A 25115-nucleotide genomic window follows, 5' to 3' on the forward strand; every position below is an offset into this window, starting at 1 on the left:
AAGGGCTGTGAGTCTGAGGTGTGAGTTCTGTTATGTTTTCACCCTCGTGTACTGTCTGCCGTGGGTGTTTCCAGAGCGGGCCAGGCGCTGGGCAGGTGGGCTCCTTGGGTCCTGCTGGTGGCAGAGATGCAAGGAGGCTGTAGCGCTGAACACAGACCAGGATCCAGTCAAGGGTGAGGGGGTAACTTCCCGTAGAAACCACCCAGGAAGTGCGGGGCTGGATGGCGGGGCCTCCCACTCTGCCGGTAGGGGGCGGGGTGCTAACCTTACGTGGAGGAGAAGGGGAAACTGGCAACACCCTCTCCCCAAGGAAAGGTCTGAGTTAAGGTGTGCTGCTGAAACTCCTCCTCTCATTAACAGAGGTGTATTGCTGACCATTCAGTCCTTCCAGTGCTTCCGAAATGCTCTGACTGCAGGCTCCCTCCCCAGCCAGTCCTGCCTCCCGGGGAGGTCACCCTCACTCCTCACTCCGGGGCTGCCGGCCTCGCCCCAGCCTCTTCCTGCGGGCGCCTCTCTGCTGTCCCCCCCTCTGCCTGTGCACACCTCCTGGGTGATCCGGATGGAGACCCCGCGGCAGCCCCCTCAGCAGACACGTGTGATGTGTGATAGGCCAGGAGCGAAAAGAAACAGGTTGTACAGCTTTAAAGACTGACTTGGGGGAAGTTTGACATTTTTAATAAACCCTCTGCCATGCGCCAAGATGCGACCTACTGCATTAGGCCTCGGCTGCTCACACCCGCCCGACAGGAACTCCTCAAGCCTCAGCACTGCCTCGGCGGGACAGGGACCGACGCTGAGGTGGCAAAGGGGAGGGCGAGGCGAATCATGCTCAGAATGGCCGTCTGAGGGGCAGGGCGGGCGCTCAGGCCTGGGAGGCCGAGGGAGGAGGCCCAGGGGCCCCCAAGGCTGATGGGAACCAGATGGGAGAAACCCTGGAGCAGGCTGGGCATCTCAGCTCTGGCTCCCGGGGCGCTAAAGCGCTACCTGGAGGGCCAGCTAGGCCCAAACCGGAGGCAGGGGGCAGGCCTGAGGGTGCCTGGCTGACGGGGGGTCTGATGGGGCGTCTTACTTACACTTTATTTTTCAAGCTATCATCATTGATTGAACCTTTTCTATGTGCCAGGCCACAGGCAAAACATCTTAGGTGCATCCGTTCCGAGCAGGTTTTGGTGTTACATCTGTTTCACAGATTCGGACACTGCAGTGATCACGTGCCCAAGGAACTGCCCGAGGCCACGCGGTAACGAGGAGGGCAGGACAGTCCCGCCTGGGGCAGTGCCAGCTCAGCGCAAGCTCACCTGTGGCAGGTTTACCTGGAGGGTCCCCCCCGCAGGAGCTCTGATTTCTTCGCTGTGGGTGCAGTCAGGATTTATAAAAGCTCCCGTGTTGGCGACGCTGGCCAAGAGCGTGGAGAGCTCAGGTGGCCTCTGACACTGGTCCAGAGCACTGGGGGTGAAGGGCTCAGCGAGGTTGCTATTTCCCTTCTTAGGATTCTTCGACCTTCCGAGCAGCCAGGAGCCCGTGACACCCAGCTTACAAGATGCTGACTGCCCCCTGCTGCCTCCACCTTGCCCTGCCCTCACTCCATGAGCACTGCAAACAGCTGATTTCATTTGTATGATCATCCTTTCAACTCTTAAACCATTTCCCTGTAGCCTCCTGTCCCCCAGACCAACACTGCCAGTCCTCCCACTCACTGTCCCAGCTTGTCCTCCAGGGAACTCTGGGCGAGCGTGTCTTGGTGGCCTCACCCCTATCCCTCTGAGACTGCAGACGTGGCCTGCGTACCTGCTCCTCTGCCCCTGGCCGCTGGGGGCCTGCTGGTCACCCCCCGCCAGGCTGCAGGCTGCAGGCCAAGGTGCCTCCTATGGTGGGCATCTCCTCGTCCCTGCGGCCACACCCCGGCAGTGGCAGGCCCTCGGAGTGCCCTCGGATGAGCTCTTCTCTGGGAGTGGTGTCCTTGGGTCCTGGCACACAATCCTATTCCAAAAACAACTTGCTGAATAAATAAATGGAAAACCTTAGCTCTTTAGATAGCATCACAGAATTTAAAATCAGCTGCCTTTGTGCTCACTGGGATTCAAAAAACCTTGGTCTACTGTCCCTGCAGCCAGGATCCTGGTGTCACCACCAGGACCTCCCCCTGTGCCCAGCTTGTCTGTTTGGTGGGGTCAGCAGTGCTGGGTCCCAGGTCCGTGTGGTGGGAAGGCTGGCCGGGCTGGAGGGTTGCCACCCTCACCTCTGACCAACTGCCCTTGGCTAAGCACCCAGCTGGGTGAGAAGCCAAAGGGACAGAGCAGCCTCCACGCAAGGGGTGCCCCAGGGGTGCACACCTCGGTCACCTCACCTTCCTGGCCAGGCCCAGGGCTGGCAGATGACAGTCATGAACCACACCGTCCAGGCGCGAGTGCTGTGCCAGGGGACAGGGCATGCACAGACCCGGATGTGTGCCCCTGGGAGGGGGCACCTGTGCTGGGGAGTCCAAACGCTCCGGGGGCACGCCCTTTACCCTGAGACCCCCAGGTGGGAGGGTCTCCCAGTGTGAGGGAGAACCTTGGCAGGAAGCAGGGGATGGAGCAGGGGTACCAGGGGCTGGATGGTGGGGCCCTGGTGAGCCACGGGAGGATTTGGGTCTTTGAGGATGGGGTGCTTTGTTGAATGCTCACCCAGCAGAGATGAGGTGGCAGAGATGGGGGCCGAACTGGGAGCAATGGGGTCAGGGCAGGGGGCCAGGAGGGAGGCTGGGGCAAGAGAAGTAGGCAGAGTGAGTGACCCTGGGAGATGATTTTTGGGGGTGCTGAGGGTGGCACCAGGGGATGGGGGCTCCCAGCAGGAAGGGCTAGTCATGTGGACAGGGTCACAGAAGCAGTGCAAGGATGTAACGACACAGAAGCCAGGTGTACCCCATGGGCCTGGGGCAGCCAGGTGCCCGGCTTCTAGTTCTTGAACCTGAGGTCTTGTCTCAGCACCTTTTCTCCCCTCAGGCGGGTTAGGGAAGCCCAGGGCACTCTCAGGGGCGCTCAGCTCCTGGGTCCATATGCCTTACTTTCTCTGGGAGGCCCAGGTTCCATCTTCCCAGAAAAAGGCATCTTCTGGCCTTCACCCTAGACCCAGCAACTCAAAAGAAAGGCACGTGTCCTAGGATCAATGCGGCTGCTGGCATGGCCTGGTGGTAGGAACTATGCAAGGGTCTGGGGAAGAGTGTGAGGGCTGACCAACAGCTAGTGCAAAGGCCCTGTGGTACAGCAGCTCCTGTGGTTGGAGCCAGGGGAGAGCTCAGGTAAGAGTCTGCAACGCTGGATCCCCTGGGGCCTTGCTGGCTGTGGGGGAACCATGGTCACATAGCAGGGCAGGATTACATCCTGGACCAGAGGCTCCCCAGAACAGCCAGGTACAGATGGCCCTCTGGGACTGGGCACTTCATGGGGAGGGCCTCCCAGGCACAGCCCACAGCAGTGCCACCAAGCTTGGCCCGGTGACATTTGCCATGGATGACTGTCCAGGTGCTGGGCCTGGGCCTGGGCCAGCCTGGGAGTGCGCCCTCAGGGGTCGCCAGATGCGACCCCTAGAGGCTTGTATGAGCCCCCTGCATGCGGGGCCTGCCACTCCGGGTGGGCAGGGATGACCCAGACAGACCCGCCCCACTGCCCAGCCCTCCGCACAGCTGGGCCGGCACCGTCGCTCACCTGCTCACCCGCTCGCAGGCGGGGCCCTTGACCTTAGAGGTCGGTCTCCTGAGCCCCGCGCACCTCCTCTCCGAGCCTCGCCCTCACGGTTTGTTTTCAATGCGGCCGCCAGGGGGCGCTCGCGGCCGGGTTTCGCGGAGCCCAGGACCCTCCCGCAAGGAGGGAGCAGCCGGAAACGGGCAGGAGCAGACAGCCGCGCAGCTGTCGCGCCTGGGCCACCACCGGGCCCACCTGCCCTCGTGATCCTGGACAGGTGGCCGTGGCGCCGCTTGGCTGCGGCTAATACCCGCGAGCTGTGCGGGTTGCGTGACCCGTCTCCGCGACCACACACCCAGAGCGAGGGTCCGCCTGGAGGCCTGTGGATCTCATAGCTTCTGAGTCGCCCCTCGGAGCTGGGGAACCAGGAGGACCGTCTGAGGCCCGGATCGGCGCGCGCACAGCAGCTCACGCGTCATTACACCAGCAGGGTGGAGCCTCGGTGGCCTGGCAGGCAAGGCAGCCTGCTGTGGGCCCACATCTCCGAGCAGTCTGGTCCCTCCCTCCTGGTTTAACTCAGCTCAGCCTTCATGCCCAAGCAAAGTGCTACTTCCTGCAAATGCCGCCTTCCTGCCCCCACCCCACGTGCTGGTCCCATCAGGGCTCCAAGACTCTCTGGCCTTGGACTGACAGCCCCCGGAGCTGGGGGATCCTGGACCCATTCTCTGTTCTCTAGCCCCACTGGGGCTCCTGTGTTTCAGGGTCAAGGGCAGGAAGGCCAAGGAAATTGGTGGGAGCCAAGGAGAAGGAACAGGACGGTCAGCAGCACATGAGTGAGCCTGGGCCGGGGTCTGCGCCCTGCTGTGGGCTGTGGGGAGGAAGGGCTGGTCCTACAAAGCCTAGGCCTCCCGTGGTGCTCCCGGGGCTCCAGGGGCCGAATCAGGCCCTGTCCTTCTCCAGACCGCAGTTACCCCCAGCAGGCCTCCCAGGGCCTGTATCGGCAGCAACCGGGACAGCTCAGGTGACGGTGCCCTGGGCAAAGGTCTCCTGTCACTGTGTAAGGCAGGCCTCTGTCTCCAGGCTACCCACAGCAGCCTGGTGGGGCAGGTATGGGGACCGTGGCACTAGCCCCAGCAGCCTAGCCTACCCCCCCCAGGGCCTGGCGGGTGGCCCAGGGTGTGGCGGGGGTCCTTACCTCCTTGCCCTCCCAGCCTGGCCCCATTAGTGGCACTGTGCCTGTGCCCAAGGCAAGCCTCAGGGCCACTGTCACTTCACCGCCAGGAGCAAGGCCCTCTCCCCGGCCCACACCCCTGATGTTGGGTTGCCTCCTGCCTCGCCCTTCCTCCCCGATGACCCCAGACAGGCCCCCAGCTCCAGCCCACACCACCCCTCCTTGAAGGCCCTCTCCCTCTGCTGCCCCCTACCGTGCCCCTGCCCAGAAAGCTTTCTGAGGCCTCCCAGGACCCACCTCCCCAGATCTGAGCCCAGCCCAGCCCAGCCTTCTCAGAGCCCCCTGAGCACACCTCACACAGCTCTGTGGCTCTGAGAGAGGCCGCGCACCGCCCCGGCGCTGGGCTGGGGGGCTGTGGGGGATCAGCGGTAAGTTGCACACAGTAGGACCCCCACCAGTAAGCCCTGGCCTCTCTGGCCCTCAGGCCTTTGTGCTGAGAGCTCAGGGCCTCTCTCAGGGGCCTTGGGAGCTGACAGCCAGTAGCCCTTTCCCCGAAGGACAGAAGTGCTCCCTGGGGTCACTGCCCCTGCGGCTGGCAGGTCAGAATCACGCAGGCCCAGCTGTTGGTAAGGAGGCCATCTCTCCCACTCCCCTCCTGCCCCTCAGGAGCCAGCATCCGCACAGGCAGGTGGGCGTGGGGACCCCTGTGTTGTCAGACCTGGAGGCTGAGGCAGGGGCCCACGGGGCCCAGCTGTGACCCTCAAAGGGGGGCTGAGAGCTCTCCCCCAGGAAGCGGCCCAGACCCACCTTGTCCCTCCCCAGGGCATCTCCCCCGGAGACTCATCTCCTGTGCCCCACTCCACACCACCCCAGGCTGGGGTCCTTGCCAATGGGGCCACAGGGACCCTGGGGTCAGCTCCACACCGATGCCCAGACTCCACCCTTTGACGTCAGCTGGCAACCCAAGGGAGTTGTGCTGGACCCCTGGGTGCCCAAGGCCCCTCTGCGCCAGAGGCCCAGAGACTGCAGGCGGCCTTGGCCAAGGCAGCTGCCCACCAGGGCCTCCTTGGGCCTCTGTGTGTGAAATGGGCAGTGAAGCCCACTTTGTTGTGGGATCGAGAGTACAGCGAGGCCCAGCGGGGCCCAGGGAGGCCCGTGTGGACTGCTGCTCTGGTCTTGTCTTTAGGCAGCAGAGCCCCCTCCCCTCCCGGTCTCCTTCAGCAAGTCTGCAGGACCATGAGGTGAGGCAGCCCCTGGCCGAGGCCTCTGAGGCCCGGCTCTGGGCTTAGCAGCCCTTCGGAGCCCGGGACGGGTCTTGGAGCTGAAGCTCTGCACTGCAGCCCACCTCCCGCTCCTCCTGGGGGTGAGGCAGAGGCTCCTGCAGCTTCAGGGAGGGCCTGGTGTGGCTGTGCACGTGTGCTGTGTGCACACACACGTGTGCTGTGTGATGAGGTGGCACACTCTGCCACGGCCCCCCAGCAGCCTGTAGGTGGGCAAGGGGCCTGGGGGCAGGGGAGGGCCGGGAGACTGCGAGCAGCCCCAGACTATGGATGGGGCCTGGGCAGGGCTGGGGAGGGATGCCTGGCAGCCAGCTCGAGGTGTCCTGGGAACAGGGCCCAGAAGGAAGCCTGCGCAGTGGCAACGGCGGCGCCATGGCAACACGGCACAAAGCACTGGCCTACTTACACCCCGCCCCCGCCCCACCAGCTCTCCGCTCCAAGGAGGGGGTGCAGGGCTCCTGCGGTCTGCATGTGCCCCAGCCTTTGCGCTCAGTGCCCTGGAAGCCTCGGGCCTCCTCCTGGTCTCCTCCCTAGCCATGATGCTGGGCCAGGGCGGAGGAGACTCAGGTTCCCCATCCATAAATGGGAGTGAAAGAAGGCGGCACAGAAATGCCCCACAGCTAGCGGGTGCTCAGTTGTGTAAGGTCTCTCCCTGTCTCCTGCTGGCAAAAAGGCTTCAGAATTTCCCAGCACAGAAATCTCAGAGCTCTCTGTGCTGCTGTGGTGACTGCAAGCCCAAAGGTCTCCGACCCCAATCAAAGGCCTCAGGCCCAGGCCCCCAAGTCTGGACAGTGTCTGGGTGGGAAGGGCAGCACTGGGGACAGGGCCCTGAGCTGGTGCCCTCCACATGTTCAGACATCCTCTCTGCCTCTGTCCTCAGCGTGGAGAGGACATGGGTCTCCCATGCCTGCCTCCAGGGCCCAGCATGACATTCAGGGCCAGCTCCGCACCTACTGCCTCTGCCTGCAGGAAGCTGGCCTGGCCTGGGGCCTTGGTGCACTCAGAGCCTCAGGGATGGGGGCAAGGGTCTCCAGTGTTGCAGAGGAGACCCGGGGCCTTCACGAGGCAGCCCAAGGGACTCTCTGGGTGCCCCGTGCCAGCTGCACTCTGTGATGTCCACGTGGCCCTGCTGCCACCGGCCACCCTGGGCTCCCTGGCCCAGCAAGGTCTCACACAGTCGTCTCTGGTGCAGGAGCAGGGCCCTGAAGAGGGAGGGCCATGGGCCAGTAAGGCAGTGAGGACGCTTTGTGTAGCACCCAGGTCCTGGGGACGGGAAGCCCTTGGTCCTACAGCGAGTAGATCACCCGACACCACTTATCTCATTGAAAATCAAGTTTCCTTGGCCTCACCTGGGAGCTGGCCGGGCCGGGCGCCTGCTGCGTGGCCTCAGGCCCCCACAGGGACAGATGTGCAGCCATAGGCGTCCAGGTGTCTGCTTGGATGGAGTAGCTCCCTGCCCAGCACTGCAGCTCGGGGGCCACTGTGACTATCTGTCTTGATTCCCTCTCCAGACTGGGAGCCCTGCCCATCACCCGTCCATTCACTCCTTCATCCACCAGATGCTCTTCTGCGTCCCAAGGGCCAGTGCCCAGTGACCATCTGTGGAATGAATGAAGGAGTAGGGGTGAATGAATGAATGAGGCTTGGAGGGGAGCAGCCCCATCCCCCGTGTGTGAATGGGGGTCGGATGTGTCTGCCTGCCTCCAGGCACCAGCTGCAGCTGCCCTCCCCTCCCCTACCCAGCCCCCACTAATTTATGCCGCAAAGGGGGCCGGCCACTCACTGGTCCCCCACCTGGCAGCAGCTTTGTCCCCAGGCAGATTCCCAACGGCCGCCTTGGGGAAGAAAGGGCCCTTCTCTGGCCGGCGGTGAGGTCACCAGGAGGGCCCGTGCTCACAAAGGCCGCGGCCCCCCAGCCCGCTCTGCCAGCAGCTGCCTCTTTGTCTCCAGCTCAAGGCATAGGAGAGACCCTGAGGGGCCCCTGCGTGGCTGTGGAGAGGCCCAGGCTGCCTCCCTGGGAAGTGGACAGAAGAGGGGAGGGGACATGAGCAGCCTCCTCCCCTGGCTTTGCTCCTGCTAAGTGACAGCACCTGTTGAGACGCAGACCCTTCCCCAGATGCCTTGCTGGGCCCGGGCAGCAGTGGGGCCTCGGCCTGGACAGGATCGGTATCCAGCTGTCTGTCTGGGTCCCCGTGGCGCACAGGCAAGCTTCAGGGATGAGGGCTGCTTGCTATGTGTCAGGTCGGGGCCAGGGAGCTTGGACATGTTCGTGGCCTGCAAGGACTATGCGTTTAGCTGGGACCCCAGCACCACCATTAGACAGAAGACAGGCCTGGGTGGGGACCTGGGACATCGTCTCTCAGGGCTGTGGGGGGACATCGGGGTTTGGCCACCCTGGCGGAGGTGGCCCTGGGCCTCTGTACGTGGGGACTGGGAGGGCAAAGGCCTGGCGGCCAGACCAGGAGCTCGGTAACCAGCTACTGTGCCCCCTCCCCTGCCCTCCAGCTGACGGCACTGGGCCCAGAGCTCTTTAGCAGTCTCTCCACGGAGGCAGGACGTGGAGCCTGAAGGGAGCAAAACAAAACCCCTTGTCTGGTTCCAGACAAACAGAGGCTGCGCTGGACTCCAGGGCCGGCTGACAGGGGCCCAGGGCCCGGCCAGGCGTGGCTGCAAACAGAGCCAGCCCCGGGCTAGGCTGGGCCCCAAGTGGGGCCGCCAAGCCTAAGGGCTGGGGACGGTGTGGAACAGAGGACTGGGGTCCCAGGGCGCTGGGAGAACCCCGCACTTGAGGCCTGGGGGCCTGGCCAGGGAGCATGATCAGAGGAGGCAATGGGCAGGGAAGGCTGGGTCAGCCTGGGTGCCCAGCTAGCGGGCCTGGGCGTCAGAGGCCCTGAGGGGCTGGGCAGCCATGTGCCTTCATGTCCTGGGGGCACAGCAGAGCAGGGGGTGGGGGGGTGCCTGGTCCTACTGAGAGAAAGTTCTCCTTCCCCGTTGCCTGGCGCCTGGAATGTCCATTGTGTGGGTGGCTTAGCAACAGGCCTCTGTCGCCCCCGCCCCCAAGCCAGCCACCCGCATTCCTCCGCAGGGCCCTCGCCTCCACGGCCTGGCCTTGCTCACCCGAGTGTGTTCAGAGGCTCAGAGGCTCAGATCCTTCGCGTCCGGCCTGTCCAGCGGCCTGGATGACTGAGCCGTGGGCCCGCTGCCAGCCCTGCTGGAAAGAAGCCCGTGTTCAGACCTCACCTCATCCCCAGGTTCACGCCGCAGTTTAGACTCACTTTCTCGGCAAACGTGTCGGTAGTGACAGAAGCAGCCGAGTGGCTGGCTGGGGCGGGCAGGTGGACAGACCAGGAAGGGGCTGGAGGGTCCGGGGCTCCTGGAGCCGGACCCTTAAATAGGCCGATCCACCGTCTGTCAATTACACTGCCTTAGGATGGATTCCTGAGCCACTCTCTGGGGGCGTGGGATAAGCTCAGGCTTGAGGAGGGTACAGGACAGTGGGGACGGTGTGGAAAGGGGAGGTAGGGTGGTCATTGGGAGCTGGAGAGGCCAGAAGGGGGCTGCCACCTAGACCTGGGGCCACAGCCCCTTGGTGGCGAGAGTGAAGGGACTGGCAGCCCTGGCCCTGACTCCTCTCCAGCCCTCCAGTGCTGTGGGCTGCTCCTGAGGCCCATCCTCCGCCATAGCGAAGTGGCTCCTGGGTCTGTGGTCCCCAGGTCCACGCTGCGAGGAGTGAAGAATGGATGGCTAACTGCTGCCCCTGCTGGGGACCAGCCACCTGTGTCTCTCACCTGCCCTACAGCACCCCCAATGCTGGAGACTGGGAGAGACACATGGCGGGGGTCAATGTTGCGGAGACTGGTGGTCCTGGGAGGGGGAACTGGGACAAGTGACCCTGGGGTATGTATCTGCTGGCTTCTCCCCACTGCTAAGGAGCCTGGGGCAATAAATGGTTAAGTGGTCTGGACATTGCTTGTTTAAAAAGTTTTTTTTTTTTTTAATGGAAAATGTCAAAGAAATGCAAAAACAGAGACAATCACAAGGGATTCCAAGTCCCAGGTTTCACCCCTGCTCCCCCACCCCAGGTTATTTTGAGGCAGGTCACAGCCACCCTACCATTTCACAGTGTCATTAGCGTGTCCAAAAATTTCATTCTTTTTTTCTTCCCCATCATTCTTAAACCCATGAAACATCCACTCTGGCTTCAAATGTTCCAATTTTCTCGTCTTGTAAAATAAAACATTTGGTTTGTTCCAGTCAGAACCAAAAGAGGTCCCCACATGGCGTTCCCTACTGCTCTCACTCTGGGAGCCCCGGCCTTTGCCAGATGAAGCCCCTGGGAGACACAGAAACCCCAGGTGGGTCTGAGGACACGGCAGAAACACTCCAAACAAACGGAGGCAAAACTGAACTCTGACTGACAGCAGCACAGCCTCAAAAGAGCAAGGTTGATGGTGCTGGAAGCTTCCATAGCAGGACATGCCACTTAAGTTAATCAAGGTGTTCTGTCTGTTTTAAGAAATAAAAGAAAGGAGAGGACAGTTTGAGAGAGTCCAATTCCTCTGGCAGTGATTGCTAAGCCCTCCACCCCCAGAGCTCCAGATGTAGTAGGTCTGGAGTGGGGCTGGGAATTTGCACTTCCACCCAGGTCCCAGGTGATGCCGAGAAAACTGGTCCAGGGACCGCATCAGGAGAGCCTCAGCTCCACAGATGTTTCATGAACGTTTCCGTGGCCAAAGTTTGGGAATGGTTCTGCCACCCGAAACGTGAGAGCTGCCCTGTGGGTTTGTAAAGATTAAAAAACCAAAAACAGTGTCTGGCATGCCCATCGTAGAAAGATCTATCTATCTGGGTAAGAGGTACTTACTAAATCATTACAAAGATGAGTTTGGCATCCTAGTGTACCATGTAGTGATAGAATGCCCAGGTGACAACATGAACATGGGCTCTGAGGACCTGTGACATCACCCCCCCTCAGTTCTCTTAAGGCCACTCTAAGGGGAGGAGAGTGAGACATCAGGGAAGTAAATTTGGCTCTGAGTTTCCTGGTGGCTGAGGCAAAAAGGGAACAAAGATTAGCCAAACTACTGCTTCTCAAACTTTCAGACTGATTGAATCACCCGGGGAATTGGTCTAACACACCTGATTAGGAGTTCTGAGTGGGGCCTGAAAGTCTTAACAAGGGCCACCTGGAGATGTAGGTGCTGCTGCCCCTGGACCACATTTTGAGTACTGTTCAGGGCCCCTGGGATGAAGAGCATGCAGGAGAGCAGCTCTGTCACTCCAGGCACTGAGGGTGGCCCAGGAGAGAAGGGCCTGAGGCCACCCAGGTGCAGCAGCCCCAGGACCTCTGCCTCACAGCCAGGGTCACATCTGGGCACTTCAGTGGTCAGCCGAGAGGGTGGCCAGCAGAGATAGGACCAAAGCCCAGGCAGTGGGAGGAGGACACTGGGCCTCCCAGGGGAGGACACGTCAGGATAGAGCTACCGAGACAGGAAGTCGGGGGCGAGGCTGAGCTTTTGGATCAAGCCAAAGAAAAGATCACTCAAGCAACTCCTGCCCCCCAGAATGCACACTGTGTTCAGACAGTGAGGGTCCTGGCCCCGTAACCTGTCCCCAGACACAGTGGTTCTGTCTGTCCACCTTAGGGCTCCTGGACCCAAGGACCCACTTGGCTGTGCAGGAAGGGGCCAGAGCCCAAGGAGGGACCCCAGGGCCGAGACTAAGAGAGTCTGCCTGTGCCAAGTGCTTGTGGCTGGCACACACAGAGGCTTTGTAGGAGTGCGGGGAGGACCGGGAGGCTTGGGGCCCAAGTGGGGAGGCGAGGGGCTGTTCAGGAGCAGGGCGTCAGGGCCTGAGGTCCTGGAGAGACCTGAGCCTCCTGAATCCTCGGAGAGGTGGGGCAGCCCACCCCCACCATCGCCTTTATCCAGGACAGGAGGAAGGGGCGCCCAGGAAGTGGGGGGGCAGGGAGAGGGCTCCACCCTTCCTGGCTGAGCCGGACCTGGGTCCCTCATGGTGCCACGAGTGCCTGGAGCTGTCTCACACCACCTGGCCCTGTGCGGGACTGACGGTGGGGGGGGGGCGCGGCAGGGGGGGCAGGAAGGATGGAAGTGGCTTGCCAGGGGGGGGAAAGGAACAGAGCAGGGACGGCAGAGGGAGCAGGTATGGATGAAGGGGCCAGCCACGAACAGCCTCCTCGCCCCATCCCCATCCTCTTCGCTTCTAAAAATGTGCCCGCAGCCGGTCTGCCCCCCTCTTTGAAGGGACAGATGTCAGGGAAAAAGCTGATTATCGTCAAAGGCTGGAGGCTGTGACCGGAGCTCTTGGGGAGCGTGACCCAATTCGGAGCTATTCTGAGCCTGGTGGGAGCTGAGTTATTCCCTCCCGCCAACGCGGCTGCCTCGGAGGCAGCCTGACTTTGAAATGCCCTCATCCTGAGGCCAGGCACAGAGCCGTGCATGGGAGGGCGGGCCAGGCAGGAGGGGCCCCGCTGTCCCAACCCTGGAGGCTGAGACCTCGCTGTGCCCCCTTGCCTGCGGTCCTGCAGCTCCTCCCCTAAAATCGCAGGGTCTCTCTCTCCACGCGGACCTGAGATTAGGCCACGTGACCTAAGGCTTGAAAAGCGCTCGCCCCAACTGCGCCTGAGCGCAGGACAGGATGCAAGAAGAGCACGGGTCCCAGGAGGAAGCGAGGAGCGGGGGCAGGGCTGAGCTTACATCAGCTCAGCCCCTACACAGGGACAGGCTTGGCTGAGGTCCACAGATCCCAAAGGCTGCTTTAAGCCCCAGAGTTTACTTTTTTGCTGGGGGGGGGGGGTATTTGTTATGCAGCATAACTGTGATGACAGTTAACTAATACATTTACTTCAAAAATTGTGGATGTCAGTTGAGTCCCATCTGCCTGTACATGGGCCAGTGTTGTCACAGTTCATTATACAACCAATAAGCACACTGAATGGATGACCTGGATTTTCCAGAAAAGTCTCAATGTCAAATCTTCAGATAAACTATTCAAAGTGCCACAAAGTGCAGAGGACAGTTCTCAAGACAGACCCAGAAGTGGCCCCTCAATCCTGGCCTTGAAATCTGAAACAAAGACCAGAGGTCTTCGTGGTGGCAGCTCCCATCTCCCACTAGTGACAATAATCATTGGGACATTCCGTGGATACCAACTGTCTAAACAATGACGTGATACTTAATCTCACTGCAGCTCCCCCCGCCCCCCAAGGCAGGCACTGTGTTCATCCCTGCACGAGGGATTGACTTGTCACCATGGAGCCAGAGGGAAGATGTGACCCGGGCAGGCTCAGCGCCTGGGCCCTTAAGTGAATCCTCCCTGAAGGCAGAGCGGGGTCTGGCCACCTCTCTGAGGATAGGCTGCCCTGCAGGACCGAGTCCAAATTCCTTGTCCCTCTGTGACTGCAGGGGCCTCCCAGTCTTGAACCCCACAGCACAGGGTCCAACCCGCTTTCCCTGCTTTGCTCTGGCCACGCACACCTCATCTTCCCTGTCTGCACCTGGCTCCCTCTGGGCCCTCAGTGCCAGGAGGCTGCTGGTGGGTGCTTGTCCCACATTTGCTGGGTGAGGGCACCCCCAGAGGCTGGTGACGAGGCCATCCTGAGACCTGGACCCCACCTGCACGCTCCCTCCTGGGGCGTCAGGAGCCAAGATCTCCAGGAGGGCTACCTTCTGGGAACCCTCTCACCTGAGGCCCTGATAGGAGGCAGGGACACCCCAGGCTGACCTGTCAGCCCAACCACCCCTGGGCAGAACAGCGCACTGGGTCCAGTGACCGGCCGGTACTTAGAGCAGCCTTGCAAACAGGCCAGGCAGTTACCAGCTCAGGAGGAGGTGGAGATGGCGCCCTCTGCATCCAATCACACTCCAGAGCAGCTGCTCCTCACCTCATTCTCCCGGGCCTGCGGGAAGCTGTCCCGCCTGGGCAGGCCTCCTGCTCACTTCCTCCCACTTCCAGCAGCCTTTCCAGGCCCTGCAGGACTATCACCTCTTCCAAGGAGTCTTCCATGACTACAGCAGAAATCTCGCCCCTGTGCAGTGGGCTGGGGTAGGGTAGGAGCTGCATTGCCCCCACTGGGCCAGGCTGGAGAGCAGGCATCCCCAGGGCACAGACAGAGAGAAGGGGGGGCGGGCAGCAGACAACAGGGGTGAGGGGCAGGCATGGGGAAGCCCTGTCCTCATGGGGCAGACCACCCTCCTTGTCACACTCTGCTAGACAGGGTACAGCCTCTGGGGGCCTGGCATCCCTCACACCACCCACTACCCATCCCCAAACCGGCCCTGGGCCCGCAGCCCACACCACCCCGGGCTGGGGACAGGGTGGAGTCCCTCTGAGGCAGGTGAGCGTGAGGCCAGGAGCAGCAAACACCAGGGCTGAGGAGGCCAGGCCAGGCCCCGGGGGCTTCCAGGAGGAGGTGTTGAGAGGCAGGACTCTAATTCCAGCCCCAGGGTGGGATCCTGGCCTAGGGCCCTCAGAGCAGATGCGGAGAGGCCACCTGTCTCTAAGGCTTGGACTTGGGAGTAGGGGCCTTGGCGGAGGCAGTCAGATGTGCCAGGTACTCAGGCCAGGCCTGGTGTAGGAATTTCCAAGGAAAAACGGAAGGCCAGGGGTGCATGTCTGGGGCTGGACAGGGAGTTTCCGGGTGAGTCTCTGTCCTGTGACCAGCCCCAAGCTACTGACTCGAGGAGGTGACTGTCACTGACCAGCTGATGGGCCACTCACTCACCATGGGCCCTGCCTTTCTGGGTATCAAGCTCTCCACCTGCAGAACTGGGGGACTGCTTGGCTTCTGCTCCTCTGCCTGCAGGGGCTCACAGGTGGGGGGCAGTCCTACGGGGGTGATCACCAGCATGGGATGTGTGGGAGCAGATGGTGGAGCAAGGTGCTCCTGACTGGGGGCAGGTGGTGGGAGAAGCTAAAACATTTGAGTGGGGCTTTGAAGGATGCACAGGAGTTCACTGCTGGCTCAGAGCCTGGTGGGACCCCAGGCTAAGGCTGAGCTGGGCCTGGCCAGCTATCTGGGGTGGGACAGATGCCCAGAGGCCTAGTGGAACCACAGGCTCACGTGCAGGGTTGGCAGCACAGCTGAGGGTGAGGGGGATGTCCATCCTTAAGAGTAGTTGGGTCTGTGCCAAGTGCAACTACAAGCAGGGACAGGGATCCAGGTCTCCTGACTCCTCACCTGGTAGCCCCCATTCCAGTCACCCATCCTCCAGTGGGCTGGGCTTTCCCACTGCCCTTCCAGCTCACACAGACCCAAGTGCAGGCCCCAGTGACTCACCCAGGGCCACAGCCTAGGAGGCCAGCCTAAGCCCCACCTGGAAAATGGACACAGTGGGACCTGCGGGGCGGGCCTGCACCCTATGCCAGACACCCCATGGGCCCTTCCTGAAGGCCAAGGAGAGTCCAGGCCCCTCCTCTGTCCCCCAGGCTAGACATTTTGTCAGAGGTCAGAACAGGTCCCTGAAGGTGACCCCTGGGGCAGGGCTGGTGGTTCCAGGGACCCTAGGGTCTTGCCCTGAGGCAGGAGGCGCCCCGGTCCTGTGATGCTGCCACCAGTCTGGTCTTGCAGGTCCACGTTCCATGGTGCCCCTCCAAGAACCCCCAACCAAGAACCCCCAAAGCTTGAGTGGTGGCCTTGGGCCAGGACAGCAGGGCTGGGCGGTCCTTCTTGAGTTCTGGGCCCTCTAGGGAGCACAAGAGGAAACCCAGGTGTCCGACGGGGCTGTGGAGGGAGGGCCCCGGGCTCGGGGCGGTCACAGACACACACACAGGCGGGGATTCTTTCTCCTTCCCCCGCCCCACCCTTCCCAGGGACAAGTGGCCCTTTCTGCAGCTGGGTGGGGGTGGCCACACACTCACCCCTTTGTCCGCCATGTCCCAGGCCATTGTCCTGGAGTCCACAGCCCCTGTGGCGTCTGCCTTGGGAAAGGAAGGAGCAGGGGCCAGGAGGGTCACGTGCAGGGAGGGCCAGCCTGGACGTTGGTGTGGGGATTGGAGGTCCAGCCTCATGGGGCACCAGGGGGACCAGTCAGCACAGTGGGGCAGCAGTGTTTATTTCTCTGCCAAGCATGGTCAGGGGCCAGCCTCATGCCAGCAGAGTGCCCTGGGGCTCCCGCCTGCCATGGGAACACCCAGGCCTTTTGTACAATGCCAGCCACACACCAGAGCTGGAGACCAGGCCAAGCCAGGCCAGGCCAGGCCAGGCCAGGTCACCTGTGTGCTGGATACACCCCCTCACCCCTGTGACCCCAGGGCCCCTGAGGGAGGAGCATGGAGTAACTCCAACAGGCACTGGCTGACGGCCCGTAGCACATCCCCATCCGGCTCAGCTCTTCTGAGTGATGCTGTGTGTTCTCACTTCCCCACACAGCGGGGGCCCTGGCTGGGCCAGGGTCCAAGAAGACACCTCCAAGGGGCAGGAGAAGCAAGGCGGGAGGGGCTGCTCCCTGCCCCTTTGACAGGAGGGAACTGGAGACACTCCCACGTGGCCTGTGCAGTGCCCAATGGGGTGGGGTCAGGCCTGAGGCCACACAGCAGGGTCACCTCTCGCTAGGTGCCGAGTCTGCCCAGGGAGGCACTGAGCCAGGCCGCAGCCCTTGCCAGAGGGTGTCCCTGCCCACACCCCCGAGTCTTTGCTCCCCCACCCCCTTCCCCACAAAGGGCCACCAGGAAAGGGTCAGGCTGGCTGCCACCTGCAGCCTCGGGCCTCAATGTCTGGAGGAGCCTAAGGCAGTGGAAACTGCCTGTGGCTACAAATAGCAGCAGGACACTGAGGCCAGCAGGAGGCTGCCCTCCCCAGGGACCAGGGACTGGATGCGCCTCCACCAGGCAGTCCCCCTTCAGCCACCCAGGGGGCCCCCAAGCCCTGCCCCACCATCCGTCTGTTTCTAAACACAGGCCCTGGCAGGCGCCCGCTGCCCATATAAGGCAGCCTCTGGCCGAGCCTTGCTTCCCATCTGGCCTGCGGCGCTCCCAGCTTCCCGGAGCTCCTGGTGGCGGCTCACTAGCCCGGGGTCTTTGTGGCGAAGGTCAGGTAGCCCGTGTGGCCCACGGCCTCCTTCATGGGCGTGCCGCTGCGGAAGGGGCCGGCGTCCGCACCCGGGCTGGCCCCCAGGTCGGGCGCAGGCAGGCTGATGGTGCGCACGTTGTAGACCTGGGGCAGCACCTCCAGGGTGCTCAGCTCCGAGAAGCCACAGGCCGCCAGCGCCTGGCACGTGCGCTGCACCTGCTCGATGCACGGCGAGAAGGAGCAGAAGCGCCCACCTGAGAGGAGCAGGATGCGGAGGTCAGAGGGCTGGTGGCCGAAGGACCCCCATGACCTGGCCTGCCCGGTGGCCCAGTGTCTGTGGGCTGGATGGCAGAGCAGAGGCAATGCACCCCTGGCCTTTCAGGAATAGGTGCGGGTAGAGAAACCCCATGTGAGAGCCCTGGGGTCTGAGGCTGGCCAAGCCCTTGGGCCGTGAAGAGCTGAGGCCTCAGAGAAGGGCCAGGCAGGGCCCTGGGGCAGGAGCTCTCCTGGAGCCCCGTGGAAGGGGCCGCCTGAACCAGGCCCTCTCACGTCCCAGCACTGGGCAAGCCCGACTAACCTGATCCCACTAGGCCTCTGGTGGGCGCCGCCACCCCCTATTTCCCCAAGGCAGCCAAGGGTTGGGGCCAGGGCGGAGCCTGGGCTTGGCAGCTGCCACAGCACTGGACCCAGAACAGCCCCAGTCAGACAGAGCAGCACTGGGCGGGGGCTGCTGCTGTCACAGGAAATTAGAGGCTGTCGCCTGCTCCTGGGAACAGGAGGCGCCTACTCCAAGCTGAGCCCCACAGCCCAAGGATGACGGGGTGGAGGCGGCAGCCGGCAGCCTCTTCCTGCGGCCGCCCACCAGGGCCCGCCCACAGCATCCCTCAGCCTGGCTCAGGTCCCCTCCTGGCAGGGAGGGTGTGGGGAAGCCAGGGTGGGGGAAAGGATGTGGCCCAGGCAAGGACTGGAAGGCCCCTGAGGCCTGGTCAGCTCAGCCACGCCGGGACAGACCCCCAGCTGCTCTGCTGGGAGGCCTGGGCCTGGAGGTGGATCCTACAGCTGATGTCAACCCAGAGGACACAGTATCACCCCTAAGAAGGGACCCAACCCCTGTGCACACTGCTGAGGATACAGGCCCCGCTGGGCAGGATCCGAGCCTACTGGCTGGCTAGAGGTCTAGAGAGCCCAGGGACTGCACTTGCTGGGGTCAGGCTCACACAGCAGGCAGGGGAGCCCTGTAGCCCACAAGCAGATTCAGGGAAAAGACCCAGAGAACGGGGCTTAGTGGGATGGAGGAGTCAGGACACCAGAAGGCATGGCTGCCCCAGGCCAGCCTCCAGGAAGGAGTCTCAGCAGGAGGGAGGCCCAGGGCAGTGACTAACTGGGCTCAGCCAAGGCTGGGCCACCAGTTCTGGCCACCTGGGCCTGGGCCTAGGCCTGCTGGTGTTCCTGCAGCGGGGAGGACCTGCAGGTATCCAGGGGCAAAGCTGGAGGGCTGCCCCTCTCCCCAGCCCCAGGTCCCCTCAGCAGAAATCAGGTACCCAGGAGTCCAGGGCAGGGGACCCACGGGCCACTGCCTTGCTGGGCCTCAGCATCTGCCCTTAAGAGGGGCAGTCCTTCCCAGGGCAGCCCTGCGCCTGCCTCCCTGACCTCCCGTGCTGCGCCGCTCCACTGGGAGGAGGGAAGGGGCCTGGTTGCCCGAACAGGCTCCTTCTCCAGAAAAGGGAAAAACCCAGCGCCTCCCTGGCTCTGAGCCGACCTTCCCGCCTCCGCACCCAGCATCTTCCCTAAAAGGGGCACGTTCGCCTGGCCTGCAGCTGGTGGGGAAGGGAGACTCTGCAGGGATCAGCCAGAGTCAGGGGCTGACCTCTGATCTCCAGCATGCCCTGTGGTGCAGGCCCCGCCTCTCACTCAGGCTGGGCTGCCACATTCCCCAGGGACCTCAGACATCTCCCACCTCAGGGTGAGAGCAGGGCCAGGCCAGGAACAGGGGCCCAGTTGGAGCCCCATTCTCCCCAGTTCTGATTTCTTCTCTAACCTTCACCCTTCACTGGGTGACCTCCCCACGACTCCCCCGGCTGCCCTGACCCACCCCTACCTCAGGCCAAACGGCGCCAGGGCCTGGCCACAGCCACAGCCACAGCCACCGCCACCGTGGGGCTGGGTGGTTTCTGACTTCTGGGCTTTAAACAACCTAGAACTGGAGGAGTGGGGAGGGGAGAGAAGGGGTAGCCCAGGACTCGGCCCCCACCAGGGCCATACCCCTCCCAGAACCCCTGGCGCACCTTCGACCTTGAGGGCGTCCCAGGCATGGCCCACGGCCTCCCAAGGTGAGGGGATGTCTAGGAAGACGGCGTCTGCCACATGGCTCACGCCGAAGCCACTGCGGCACACATCCTGGTTGCGCACGGTCACCCATCGGCCCACGCGGTGCTCCTGGAACTCCTCCCGCGCCTTCTCCGCCCGCTGCTGGTGGAACTCCACCGTGTGCAGGTGGCCCGTGGGCGCAATGGTGCGAATGATGGCGTGGGACACGGAGCCGCTGCCGGTACCTGGCAGGACAGGATGGGTGTCAGGCAGGACTGCTGGGGCCATCAAGGAAACTACCCTATCCTCACCCCAGAGAGACCCTCAAAGGGCCCTCGAGGTCAGCCGGCCCCAGGTTACCAGTGGGACAAAGAAGCTTGGAACTGTCCCTATCACCCTCCAAGTGGTGGCCAGGCCCCAGCTCCCCGATGGACTCAGGTCAGTCCGTCTCCCAGTCCCGCAGTCTGCTCTCACCACACGAGTGCAGCTCTGCCCTCATCTTGCACTGTGACAGATGACACGGTGACCAAGGTGGCCCCCACATCGTCTCCCAGTTTGCCTCCAGCTTCACGGGCCACCCCTCTGCCTGCCTCCTTCTCCTGCCATGCCAGGCAGGCCTGTGTCCCCCCGTTCAGCCCCCGTGACCCCTCTTTGCTTCATGGCTCCAGGTGCCAGGCTCGAGGAAGACTCCCCAGCGACCACTGCATGCCTGCCACCACCCCCAAACACCCAAACAGCGCCCAGCATCTACAAGCGCAGAGCTGGAGCTGATCCGACCCTAACCCCCTCCTGCCAAGCCTCCCTGACCCAGTCAGTGACACCACTGCTCAGCCAGACACCCTGGGGGCCCCTCGCCTCCCCCTGCCCACCTCCCACACATCTGACCCACCAGCAAGTGCTGCACCTCTTCCCACGTCTCTCCAGGAGCCACTCCTTCTCCTCACCCGCCCCCACACCCACATGGGCGCCCCCTCCCGGCCCTCTGCCACAGCCCCTGACTGGCTGCCTACAGTCCTGTCTCGGCACAGCTGTGGAATTCTCTCCACCCGTAGCCAGACCACGCCTCTTCCCTTTCCACGCAGGGCAGAGTCAGACTCCTCATGACCTTCCAGCTGCGCCCATTTCCCCCTGACCTCATTCCTGCTCCAGCCACCCTGGCCTCCTCGCTGTTCCCTCAAGCAGGGTTTCTGCAAGGCTCTCCTTTGGGGGGACCCTCCCCCTTGGCTCTTGGTAGGGACCTCCTTCCCATCATTTTCAACTCCATGCCCTCTCTTCAAAGAGGCCTTCCCTGACCCCCTTGCTGGAGGGGCCCCTCTCTGAGTCACCCTCAAAGACACAGCCCTGTTTTTCAAGCCCCCAGCAATCAACAACACTGGAACGGTCCCACTGGGCTTCCTGTCTGTCCCCTTTTAGGAGCAGCAGCCTGGCCTGTCTTGTCCTGGTTCTGCCCAAGGTGCCTAGCAGGGGAGCCCAGAAGCATGCTCACTGCCAAAGCTTTTTGGCCGAATGGAACGAGGCCCTGGCTACGGATGCACAGTGGCCACAGGAGATGAGCTGGCCCTGAATCCTGCTGTCCACCCCCAGGTCCCCTGGTGCTGAGCAGTCAGCCTCTGCCGAGCCCCCACCCACTCTCTTGACCACAGCCCAGGTTCTGCATCTGACTCTTCCCATCTTGAAGTGCTTGGCGGGGTAACATGAACCATCCAACTGTCCACCCAGAGAAACTGAGGCCCAGAGAGGGATGAGATGCCCTGAAGCCCTCTGAAAGTTGGCAGCAGTGCGGTTGGGAACTCTTGGAGCCCAGATGCCCAGCTCAGGAGGAACACGCTGGAAATCTGTGCACATTTGGGCTTAAACTGTTGTTAGGTAGGCTGCATGCTTCAACCCCCAACACCTGTGTGTATCTGTGTGTGCATGTGAGCGTGCATGTGTGTGAAAGGGCTGGGAATGGCTGACCTTCAGGCACTTCCATCTGCACCACAGGCCCTGGGCTCAGTGACAATGGTGCTGGCCTGGGTTGAGCACAGGGCAGGCTCCTCACCTACAATGAAGCACCTGGGAGCGGCCCTGGCCTCCATCCAGGAAGGGGCAACTCTTAGCCCTGTGCCTGGGGCTCCCATTCTCAGCAGTCAGGGACTGCTAGGCGACTCACCCTCCACCAGAAGTCAGTACCGGGTTCGGGACTGGCAGTCAGCACCTTGGTTAGCGCCGAGCAGCACTTGCCCCCACCCCACCGAGACAGGTAGGACCTCCGTGGGCACCAGCTCCTCCAGAGGGCTATCCTTGGTCCAGTCCCAACTCTCACTCAGAGTACAGTACCAGCCTCCTTGCTTCTGCCCCTCCTTCCCCGCAATCAGTCCCCCAGAAAGATCCTGTTAAAATAGAAGCTGAATAGTCATGCCTGTGCTCAGGAAGGGCAGGCTGGGGGCTGTCTGGACACTGGGTCTGACTTCCACCTTCATGTCAATTTCTCAGAGTTAGAGGTGAGGCAGTCTGAAGAACTCACCGGACTCACAGACCACAGAGCCAGGCCGAAGCTCCAGCATCATGGTGAGCAGGGCAATGTCAGTGGAGTAGAGGATCTGGGTGCGGTGTGGCAGGTTCAGCGTCCAGAGCTCAGGGGTGGGGTGCAGCACATACACCCAGCCACCTCGGCCACAAGTCACCTTGGAGCCGAAGGGGCGGCCAATGAGGTCTACAGAGTGCCGCAGGACGCCGTGCCGGGTCTGTGTCTGTGCGCCACGCTGCACACGCACCGCCATCATTGCACCATGGCCCAGTGACAGGATGGCTGTGTCACCCTCTTTGATCAGCTCCTCGTATGCCACGAAGCTCATGGTGTTGCTGTCTGGCAGGTGCCAGGGACCTGGGAGGTGTGTGGACACGAATATATAAGGCGTCAGGAGGCAGGATGTGCACCTGGGGTCCAGGAAGAAGGCTGTGAGGCCCAGATCCTGAGCAGTGGGGGTTGAGCCCAACAGGTCTGCACCCTGGCCAGACATCTGAAGCCCTTCTTGGTCTGGTCTGGTCATGAGACAAAGGCCATCATCCCAAATCACAGATGGAGTCTGAGGCTGGGCAACGGCAGAGGAGGGGCTCAAGGACTCCCACAAAGTAAGAGCCTGACCCTCTCGTCACCCTTCTCCAGGAACCTGGCTCCCATTCTCCAGCTGTGAGAAGGGAGAGCGACCACATAGTGGGGAGCAGCAAACGGTTCGTGAGGTCACCCCCAAGCCAGGCTCAATTCCACAGAATCCTGTCTCCCCCATCTCCCCCACCGCGGGCTCCTGGGCAGACAAGTGGAAGGGGGATTCAAGAGATGTAACCGCTCCCAAGCAGAGGTTGGGGACGTGCAGCGAGCAGTAAACAGAAACACTGGCCTGGCATGTGCAGAGTCAGGGGGCAGGTCAGGCCAGGCTGGCACAGGGCTGAGGGCGACCACCGGAGGCTGCAGGAAGTGCAAGGCCCGCTAGAGGAGGCCTGAGCGCAGCGCCCGCCGGGGCGACCTCCCCCCTCGCACTGCCACGTGACGCCGCGGAGTCTCACCGGGTCTCACCGGTGACGCTCGCCGGGCTCCCACTCCGGGTGGCTCCGCACGTGGCTCCGCGCACCAGCTACAGCACTTCCGGCTCCGGCGCGGCGCGCGGCGCCCGCCGATGACGTCACAACGCCGCCGTTCCCACACCGCGCGCGGACTCCTGGGACTCGCCCGCTGCCCATCCCGCCCTCGGAGCGGGCCTCCGGGTCGCGCCTCCAGGTCGGCTTTCCCCGGAAGCGAGTTCTTCAGTTTAAACAGTTCGTGCAAAAGACAAACTGAGAGTCCCGCTGTCCCGCCGCCCAGCTGCTGCGGTCCTTTCAGACGTTACCTACGGGCACGATTAATGAGTGCTGGGACCAGGGCAGGCCGCGTCCCTCAGCCTTTTGACCGTCCTGGGGTCCCCGGAACGGCCGCCCGCGGCTAGCTGCCCACTCCCCTACGAGGACACTGCCGTGGACATTCTGTCACTGCAAACCGCTCAAGGAACACCTCCGACTGGGCCCTCGGATGAATTCCAGAAAATGGAATCAGAGCGGAGGACCGTCCCAAAAGGCTTTGTCTGGGGTCAACCAGAGGAGCAGGAGGTGGTGGTCTGCAAGGGTCTGTAGAAGTGGCCTTACGCCCAGGCCGTGCTTCTTCTTGGCCTACCTCCCCTTAAGGGGCACGTTCCCCGTTGAGACAGCTGCTTCAAGGAAGGAGGTGTCCTGTGTCCCCTCCTGGAACCCAGGGTGCAGGGAGAGCTGGATGAATGAGGCCTACAGGGCCAGCGGCCTGAGCAGGGGACGGGGGTGGGGGCATCTGGAGGACTGGGCAGAAAAGGGAAGCAGCAGCCCTGCACCGTCCCGGCAGGGCTGATTCAGAGTTGGTTCCTCTGTGGAGGTGGGGGATGGTAAAGGGTGAGTGGGGAGAGGGGACCATAGGGACTGTCCTCCTCCAGCACTCAGGCCCCTGCGGACCAGGGCTTATCCTGTTAGCCCTGGGGACTGGAGAGCTGGATCAAGACTCCAGCCCACCCAGCTACCCTGGGGCCTGAGCTCTAACCCAGGCTCAGTGGGTGATGACCCTCGTCCACACTGCCTAGGCCCAGATGGCCCGTCCCAGACAAATGGGAGTGGCCAGGCCTTGGCAGAACCAGCCCCTTCTCAGAGCCCTGCCAGCCTGGGGGGCTTTCTGAACTCTCCCTCCTCTGGGGCCAGAACTGGTGACGGTGACTGTGGACCTCAGAGTCAATGTTGGAAACCCAGGTGCCCAACCTCAGTCCCTCCATACCCCTGCCCCTACTGGGCCTGGGTTTTGGAGCCATAGGGGAAGAAGGAGGGGGGCCTTTGGTAACGTCCCATTCTCTGTGGGTTCATATCCCTTTGGGGCCAGTGCTCTGGCCACCAGCTGCCTGAGTGGCTGCATCATGGACCCCTTGCCTCCTGCTCTCAATACTGCTCGCCACAGCTCGCCATCCTCTGTTCCAGGTGACTTTACACCCGTCTGAATCACCCCCTAATTGCTCCCTGGGGAGATCTCAACTTTCCACTTCTCACAGGGGTTCCTCTTCCACAGCTTGTGGTGTGGAGCCAGGGCTGACAGCCTACTCAGAGCCTAAATTAGGACTCGGTGACTTGGTGGTGGTTTCCTGTGGTCCCAACTTCCCACTTGCCTCTGTCTGTGACTGGCTGTCCAGCTCCTCCAGTGCGTCCCTCCTCTAGGCAGCCTATCCAGAGCTGTCCATCCGCCCCATCTGAGCCTGCCCCAGCCCTCAGCCTGAGTACTCAAGCACCAACTGATTACCCAGGTCAGGTGGGCACCTTGCCCAGGGCAGAGTTTGTATATTGGAGCCTCTCTAACAAGAACTGATGCTATATAAGCCCAGTTAAGTGTCATCACATTGAATCCTCCCCATAGTCCTATGAAAGAGGGACCACTTTATAGATGGGGAAACTGAGACTCAGGGAGGCCAAGTGACTTGTGTAAAATCACACAGCCAATGTGGCCAAAGTGGGATGGGGATTTGATGCAGTAAACTTGGCTTCAGAGAACCAATGGCAGATTTGAAGAAAGGTGGGAACAGGCAGGCAGAAGGCCCTGGAGGAAAGGAAGAGATGGGATGCCCACTGGGGGAGGCTGCTCTGCCCTC

The 25115-nt window shown here is 62.3% G+C and overlaps 1 protein-coding gene and 1 long non-coding RNA gene across 4 annotated transcripts; one reads left to right on the top strand and one right to left on the bottom strand.

Annotated features, from left to right (window-relative positions):
• Positions 1–16165: 16165 nt before the first annotated feature.
• Positions 16166–23287, bottom strand: TRMT61A (tRNA methyltransferase 61A). 2 transcript variants are annotated; one of them, XM_010968815.3, is made up of 4 exons: positions 23006–23287; positions 21956–22315; positions 19428–19694; positions 16166–17396 (listed from the first exon to the last, which is right to left on the bottom strand). In XM_010968815.3, exons 2-4 carry the CDS (start codon positions 22284–22286, stop codon positions 17137–17139), a joined length of 858 nt encoding a protein of 285 aa, XP_010967117.1. In that variant the 5' UTR covers positions 22287–22315; positions 23006–23287; the 3' UTR covers positions 16166–17136. The 2 variants fall into 2 exon arrangements, with proteins under 2 accessions (XP_010967117.1, XP_010967116.1); XM_010968814.3 differs by having other exon boundaries at positions 22996–23285.
• LOC123612435 (uncharacterized) lies at positions 17281–22061 on the top strand. 2 transcript variants are annotated; one of them, XR_006719677.2, is made up of 3 exons: positions 17281–17418; positions 21169–21315; positions 21925–22061. It is a non-coding gene; the product is annotated as an uncharacterized LOC123612435 (long non-coding RNA). The 2 variants fall into 2 exon arrangements; XR_012507318.1 differs by having other exon boundaries at positions 17285–17418; positions 21034–21315.
• Positions 23288–25115: the final 1828 nt, after the last annotated feature.

This window comes from Camelus bactrianus, chromosome 6 (genome assembly GCF_048773025.1).
Source record: "Camelus bactrianus isolate YW-2024 breed Bactrian camel chromosome 6, ASM4877302v1, whole genome shotgun sequence".
In the NCBI taxonomy this organism is placed as follows: Eukaryota; Metazoa; Chordata; class Mammalia; order Artiodactyla; family Camelidae; genus Camelus; species Camelus bactrianus.